The 7,980-nt window shown below is 36.8% G+C and overlaps 1 protein-coding gene across 4 annotated transcripts in view; it reads left to right on the top strand.

The window, feature by feature from the left end:
• The window catches only part of LOC107567554 (leucine-rich repeat-containing protein 16B), a 56,375-nt gene that overhangs the window by 30,068 nt on the left and 18,327 nt on the right, over window positions 1–7,980 (top strand). For all 4 annotated transcript variants that reach the window (XM_016253242.1, XM_016253244.1, XM_016253241.1 and 1 more), the window contains exons 16-19: window positions 2,170–2,274; window positions 3,966–4,035; window positions 5,646–5,727; window positions 5,861–5,957. In XM_016253242.1, coding sequence (XP_016108728.1) covers window positions 2,170–2,274; window positions 3,966–4,035; window positions 5,646–5,727; window positions 5,861–5,957 — 354 coding nt within the window. The remainder of the gene's footprint in view (window positions 1–2,169; window positions 2,275–3,965; window positions 4,036–5,645; window positions 5,728–5,860; window positions 5,958–7,980) is intronic.

Below are 7,980 nucleotides of genomic sequence, written 5' to 3'. Positions count from 1 at the left end.
ATAAAACTGAAAATATATATATATATATATATATATATATATATATATACTAATACATATGACTAACACACAACAACATTACTAAGACTTTGACTAAAATGAAAATTATAATAGTATCTCAATGATACTAAAATAACTCTGTGCAGAATGAGATTGCTGGTTTGTCAAAGCTCTAACCAGCTTAGACTAGCTAACAAATCAAATCTGCAAAACAAATCAGGTCTACTCATACTTTTTCTGATCAACCATCTAGACCAGCTTGGACTTGTTAGTAAGCATAAAAGATCAACTTGTACCAGCTGGATTCAGCTACCATCAGAGGCTGGTTTTAAATGGGTTTCCCAGCAGGGAAGAGTGCCTGCAGAGATACAATATGAGTTAAACTGGGACATGAGTGATCAGATAGAGCTGATGGATCTGCATGTTGCACAGATGGTAATACAGCCACTATAACAGAATCAGAAGAAAATGTGTTTGTGTTACAAAATTGTTTCCAAAAGTGATCTGAATCAAAACATTAGGAAAAATAGCTCATAAATTAAGTAAACAATGTTTTTTATTCTAACAATAATCTAGTAGTTATAATTAGCTTTACAACAGAAGTCTATGATATTGCAAGTAAACAAGCGTTGGGCTTGCATGCGAGAAGAAGCTGTAGGCTGAGGAGAAATACAGAAATGCAATGATCCACCTTCCTGTCTGACTCCCTCTGAACCCGAACAGCAATTCCATCTCCCCTCTTGGCACGTTAACGGCATTATGAGAAACTCGCTGAAAAATGAAAAACTTATTGTTCAAATTGGAAGGTTTCTTCTTTCTTTGCATCTCCTGCAAATGTGTTTGTTCTTAATTGGGTTTGAATTTGCAGAGGGATAAATATTGAGTCAAGAAGAGATCAACATACATTTTTTTTATTATTATTTAGGAAGTGGTGGCAGATAGAGGATTCGGTTTTCAGACTAAATGTAAACATAAATTAAAGACTTCTTTTAATTTAAGCCTGTTGTCTTTGCTGTTTACCTCACATTACACTATAGAGGCTTCTTTTAATTTTATTAAACTGATTCCACAGTGTTTGCTAAATTTTCTGTAATTTATTAGTCGATATATAATACAGCATGTTGTGTATGCTATGCCTCGTCTTATTCATTTTTGTTAATAAATGTTATATAAGCTAGTTTGTCATTGAAGGTTACTGTTTTATTGTTGTTGTGCTTTTCATTAAAAATAAGAATGAATCCATCTTTGAAGCATTTGATTTAGTCTTAAAAAGTGAAAGTGAATGTTAATCCCACATTTATTACCATATAACTATAAACTATGATAACGGAAAAACTATTCATCAGCATGCACAGATTAATCCCATGTTGTAGCAAAAAAACAAAGTGCGCCCAAATCATGTGCTGGTGCCACCAACTAAGAAAGTTAGTCACACCATGCAGCACAACAGGTGGGAAGAATGAGTCTAGAGCCCTGTCATTGCATATTGTGCTCAGTATACATAGTATATACTGCAGCAATATTATAGAGTAGTATGTTAGTATGCTTTATGAGCACTTGTGAGCGTAAGTGCTCAGAAACATGCACACCCAAACACAGAACCACCGCACATATGGGCACCTCCGTGTGAGGTGTGTGGGCATGTGTGTGTGAGAATCTGGTTACGCCAGTGCCATGTGAAGACAGCAATGAAATTCTGTTTGAGCTGATAAGACAGAGAGCTCATGAATATTAAATGGGAATGTTCCCTTAACACTCTCTGCTCTTGTTAACACATTTACACCACGCATTCTTCCCCCTCTCTCTCTCTCTCTCTCTCTCTTAAATGATAATGTCACTGTCAAACGCAAAAATGTTATCATGAACTGTCATGTTTTTAGCCCCCTAGTATCCCTCACTGACTGTCACTCTCTCTCTCTTTTTTTCATTTTTCCCAATCTAGTTCTGTCCCACCCAAATAATGGTTTGTTTGGTCCAGTGACAACTTGTTAAAATGTTGAACGTTTTTAAAATGTTTAACACGTAATAGAGATACAAACGAGTTCTTTTCTAATAAGCCAGGGGGTATCCTTTTGAGCCCTTCTTCTGGCATATTGCTCGAGGCTTTGTGAAGTATGGTATGATGTGTTATGGATAAAAGTCTCCCCTTCTTGTCTGTCACGCTTTTAGGAAAGTGAGAGAGACACTTCCTTCCTTTCGTCAGTTCTTCAGTTCAGCATTCAGCCTCACTCACATCAGTCTGGCGTCTATGAAGATGCCTCCCGATGTGCTGAGGTGAGCCCAGTCGCCGTTTTGGCTTTTTGTGCTGCACTTAACCCTGGTTTAGCTAGTTTAATCTGGCTTAGTTGGTTTCCCAGCATGATCTAGCTGGCGCTTAGCCTGTTAGCCAGGTGGTCTCTTAGTCTGATCAATTCACAAGTGATCAAAACCTCTCTAAATCCAACAAACCAGCTTTTCACATTCTAGGAGACAAGCTAACCATATTAGGCTGATTTAAGCTGTTTTCAGCTAGATGACATGATAACCCAGGTCACGTTAACCCAGGATTTGGTAAAGCACATTGTGAGTCATACTGTTCTGTACTGAACTGAAGCAATTCATTATCTCTACCATTCAGGTGCTGTATGTTCAAGAGATACTGTAGTTCACCCAAAAATGAAAATTCTGTCAAACCTGTATGCCTTTCTTTCTTCTGGTGAACACAAAAGAAGATATTTTGAAGAATGCTGGTAACCAAACCGTTTTGGTGACCATTGACTTCCATTATACGGCCAAAGAAATTTTTTTTTTCTCAAATTATCTTCTGAGTGTAGATGTTGACAGTTTCTCTAGCATTTGAGTGATGCTGTGAATGTACTTTCAATAGTTGGTGTTCTATGAATATACTGTACATGTTGATTGATTTTGATACTTGGTTTTATATCTCTATTTATGTCTTTTTTTCTACCCTCTTTTTCTCTTTTAAAATTCTGATTTATTTTTTATTGTTAAGCACTTTGGATCAACTACAGATGTGTTCATTTTGTGCTCTATAAATTAAATTAGCCTTGCCTTTCATTTTTGGGTGAACTATCTCTTTAAGCACAAAAATCATTAGTTATCACTGCGGATTTAAATCAGTTTTCATCTCAGCATGTAGGCAGCAGTGAAATCACTGTGAACATGTGGTCATTTTTGTAAATTTTTAAAGGCACATATTTTTTTTATGTTTTATATAGATTTGAAGGGCTTGCTGAACAGAATCAACCACATCCCCCCAAAAAGTGTAATGTTTTAGTAATGATTTTTGGAAAACATGCTCAGTTAAACAGTCCATTTTTTCATTATTATCATTCGAGGCTGTTATTATTTTCTATACAATCTCATAATAAATAAACTGTTGGGTCCGTAAAAGAAAACTATTGTGCTCTTCAAAGGAAACACAAAGTGCAAATAATAGTCCTTTTTTTTCTCCCCTGTCTGGATGCATTCATTAAAGGGTTAACCATTTCAAGTGTTAAAAGCCTGCTAGAAGAACTGTCTGGGGATTCATTTCTAGTTTTAGAGCTCTGCACCCCTAACTGAGGTCAGCATCAAGATTATCACGCAGCAGCTGCTATTTTGGGACAGCCAGACTGTTTTCAACTGAAGCATTTCAAACAAGGTCATACCTCCTCCTGACTCACAAACACAAACCGAGCGCAAGATGGGCTGTCACACCCAGCTAAACACCTGATTTTAGCTCTCTTCTGTCAACAGCACCGGCCCTCACCAGAGGAGTCGAACTAATCTCTAAGCTCTTTTCCCCTTAATCCTGTAAGACCTGCGTAACGCTTTGACGGTGTCCATATAGACCTTTTCTGATTTGATTTATTATGGAGATCAACCATGGAAGCACATAATAGAATGCTAAGTCTCTTCAATGAGGCATGTAATGCTGTCAGTAATGATGACGTCCCTGTGTTTGTTCACTGTCACTTCCACAGGGCTCTGTTCCTTGGGCTTTCATCCAATCCTCACATCACTGACCTACACCTGGACATCAGCGGCTGTGAGGTACTCCATCCCCCCCATTGTGGACTAAATCTGGCTTGATCTCTATAAATGTCTGTCAGAGTCTTTCTCTCTGTTGGCTCTAGCCTCAATCCTTCAGCCTGTGGTCACTCTACTGTGTGTACAGATATCTTGGCTACAGAATTAGTCAGACAGAAATCCTTTCAAGGTTTCTTTTGAGAGTGCAATTCGTGTTTATCTCTGTGGTGCCTCCATTGCCTTATTTTGACCTCACAAAATCATTTTATTCATTATCGGAAATCAAATCATAAACTATTTTAACAGCTGCTTTCCACAAATCTCTGAACTGTGGATTTGAAAATAATTACATATAGAACTTTGTATGAGCAACTAGGTTTTTTATACAAATGCTTATTCTCTATATCAGTATACTTTGTATATTGGTTTCAGGTCAGGGATTTATATTTTATAAAATAATTTTTAATGTTATATTTTTTTGGGGTGTTACTTTTTACATGTTTGTTGTTTCATAAATTGTTTTAATTTTACCTAATAAACATTTTAATAAAAAAAAAAATGAATATGTATCTTGCAGTGCAAGTCGCTTTGGATAAAAGCATCTGCCAAATCAAATGCAATGGCAGGTTCCATTGTGACAACTTACCCCACATAGTTTTTCCTTCAAATTAACGGTGTAACTGTTTAGGAGCTTTTTTTGCAATATTTTCAGTGATGTACTTTTCTTGATATAACTATTATAAAGTTCTGGCTGCAAAATTATTTAGTAAATGTAAGGAATAATAAATCCTAAATAATAGTACAAAATTGCTGCTTTGTGCAGTATGCACTGTAAAAAGTGATAAATGTGCAAAGCTATTTGTAATGGATGAGTCATTATGGATCTACTTTATTTTTGACGAAAATGCTAGGGCTATTTTAGAATAGCAAAACAATCTTATCCATAATATACCTTATGTGCCTGTATGTAACCTTCAAAAAAAAAAAAAAAAAAGGTGACAACTAGCAGTTTCAAAATAACTAACTATTCCAAAACTGATTTAAAGTGCTGTTTAATATGGAAACCTAAGAAAATGAAATATATATATAATTATATATCTCGTATATATCTTTACATCTCGCAATTCTGTTTTTTGTCCCCACTACAAAATAAAAACATAAAAACGGTAATTGCAAGTTTATATCTCACAGTTTGGACTATTCTTCTCAGAATTGTGAGTTAACACCTCGCAATTCTGGGTCTATATCTCACAATTCTGATTTGCGAGGAAAAAAAACTCAGAACTGTGTATTAATTGTCGATACTCTAAAAAGTCGCAATTACCTTTTACATTTTTTTCTATCCCTTAGCAGAAACAAGCATCCATAGTTTAAATATGAACATGCATCAAATTTATTTATTTGGCAGAAGCAACCATGTATTAAGGTCTATTTTATCAGTTCCGTGTGAATCGAACCTATGACCTTGGTGTTGCTAGCACCATGCTCTTTCAGTTGAGCTATTGGAAGAATATGAGTGCATGCTAGTATAAATTAAACATGTTAGAGGCTTTGAGTGTTCACTCTCTCTATCTACCCCATGTGCCCATCTTTCCCTATCTCTTTTTCATTCTCTCCTTTCGTCTGACTCTCAGCTCAGGTCTGCTGGAGCAGGGATAATACAGGACCTGTTCCCCAGAGTCTCCTGCATCAGCACACTGGACATCTCAGACAACGGTGAGACATCTAACTGAATAAATGAAAGGAAGCTTTTGTCTGCTCCCACCAACCTTCAGCCTGTTTTTTCCCCTGAGTTGCATTTGCTTCATTCGCTATTGACTCTGCCTGTACTTTTCTGTGTTCATTTCAGGGCTGGATGCTGATCTCCTCTGTGTCATTCCTGCCTTCTCCAGACACCCGTCCCTCAAACACCTGCTGCTGGGCAAGAACTTTAACATCAAGGGCAGGTACTTGTTCCCGGACTGAGAGAGACAAACATCACAGAGCAGACAGTGATATATGTATACATTTATTTGTTTGGCAGAAGCGTGTATCCAAAATGACTTACAAACAAGCATTTAGACTGCGGGGCCATGCTGCCTGAAGCAGTTTGAAGATAAGTGCTTTGCTTAAAGGTTCGATACATCTTGAATCTCTGTCAGCAGCATCTGTGTCATGCCGTCAATTACCAAAAAACTAAAAATGTGTTTACAGTCGTGTACTTACAATGGAAGCCTTGCAGGCAAACGGGAAATGTGAAACTCTTTGTCAAAGCACTAACATGACTTCTACAGTAAAAATATTATTTCAGCTGTCTAAATGGTCTAAATTGTCAATTTGAAAAGGGACACTTTTTCTAGGATGGTGAAAATAGATTTTTAACAATGTAAAACTTTAAAAGCAAAACTACAATGAGCTCTGAAGTTATAAATCGATGGTATATGTTTCTGTTGAAGCCATCAGTCAACGTAATTACAATATCATTTTAGAAAAATCATATTTAATAGACAAATTCCAGATGCAGAAGTACAATACATGTAATCCTGAGAAGAAACATCCACCAATCAGAGAATTGCAGCAAACAAAATATATAACTGAGTCTGTCTCTATGTATTCAAAGGCTTCTTATATATATTAGGCTTAAATATATATATACAGTGTGTGTGTGTGTGTGTGTGTGTATATATATATCATTCATACATCATATATCAGTTTGACAACACACATGCTGCAAATACTCACAGTGCAACCAAATACAGAAATGCATTGCAAATACAGAAACGTGCTGCAAAGATTCACAACACAACCAAATACAGAAACATGCTGCAAATGTACAACAAGAAGATGTTTTCTTAATTTGCTGATGTTTTTTTCATTTGCAGCGCATTGAGCTTTCTCGGCCACCGTATGTATATATGTTAGTTTATTGGAAAATATTTATGTACACTACTATTCAAAAGTTCAAAGGTCAGTTTAAAAAATAGCAAAGATGCATTAAAGGGGTCATATGATGTTACTAAAAAGAACATTATTTTGTGTATTTGGTGTAATGAAATGTGTTTATGCAGTTTAAGGTTAAAAATTTTTTTATTTTCCACATACTGTACATTATTGTTTCTCCTCTATGACCCGCCTTTCTGAAATGCGTCGATTTTTACAAAGCTCATCATTCTGATAGCGAGGTGTGCTCTGATTGGCCAGCTATCCAGTGCGTTGTGATTGGCCGAATACCTCAAGCATGTGACGGAAATGTTACACCCCAACCATACTGTGATGCCGTGTCAAGGCGCAACGAGACAAAACCAATAAAACCCATTATAAACAAGGCATTTGTTGCACCCATTGGGGACATAATTACAGATTATAATGACTTATACTGTCTTTTTGCGCATTGCATTGCATCGCGTAGCATAAACATAAAACCATGTCTGCATTTGTGATTGGAGAAATGACAAACAACAAGCGCTACTCTACACTGCTCAAATCTCGCGTTTGAATCGTCAGTGGCAAATCCTTTAAATGAAAACGTACTTACAGTCTGTGAGTCAGAACAGCCGGCATTGTAGTCTACTCTACCAGGATCAGGAAACAGTCCTCCATAAAATGTGCTGCACACATTTGAATATTTGGGTTGAACTGTTCTGGAACAGTGTTGTAAATACAACTTAACCACTGATTTCTAGTCGTGTCCTCTTTTGGAAGGCCAAACAAAGTATTTTTGCTTTCACAACGAAACACACAGCATCTTTACAACATGGTGGCAGCGGTGGCAGCAACAACAAAGTTACGCCTTCTTTCTTTGCGTGAACATTTGGGCGGTGTTATGCAAATCTTCCCACACAGAGATGTAGACATGTGGGGGCGTGTTTAAACGAGGCATTTTAGGAGGGCGTGGACCAGTCTTAACTTTTATTAAGAATATCTCTGGGTTTGAGACTTTAGTCTTTGCAACTTTAGGGATCTTATCTATTCACAAACAGCTTGTAACAC

Source organism: Sinocyclocheilus grahami, unplaced genomic scaffold, assembly GCF_001515645.1.
Source record: "Sinocyclocheilus grahami isolate Dianchi unplaced genomic scaffold, SAMN03320097.WGS_v1.1 scaffold1168.1, whole genome shotgun sequence".
Lineage (NCBI taxonomy): Eukaryota > Metazoa > Chordata > Actinopteri > Cypriniformes > Cyprinidae > Sinocyclocheilus > Sinocyclocheilus grahami.
Note: the sequence above shows the minus strand (reverse complement) of the source record. Positions and strands in the feature narration are given on the sequence as shown.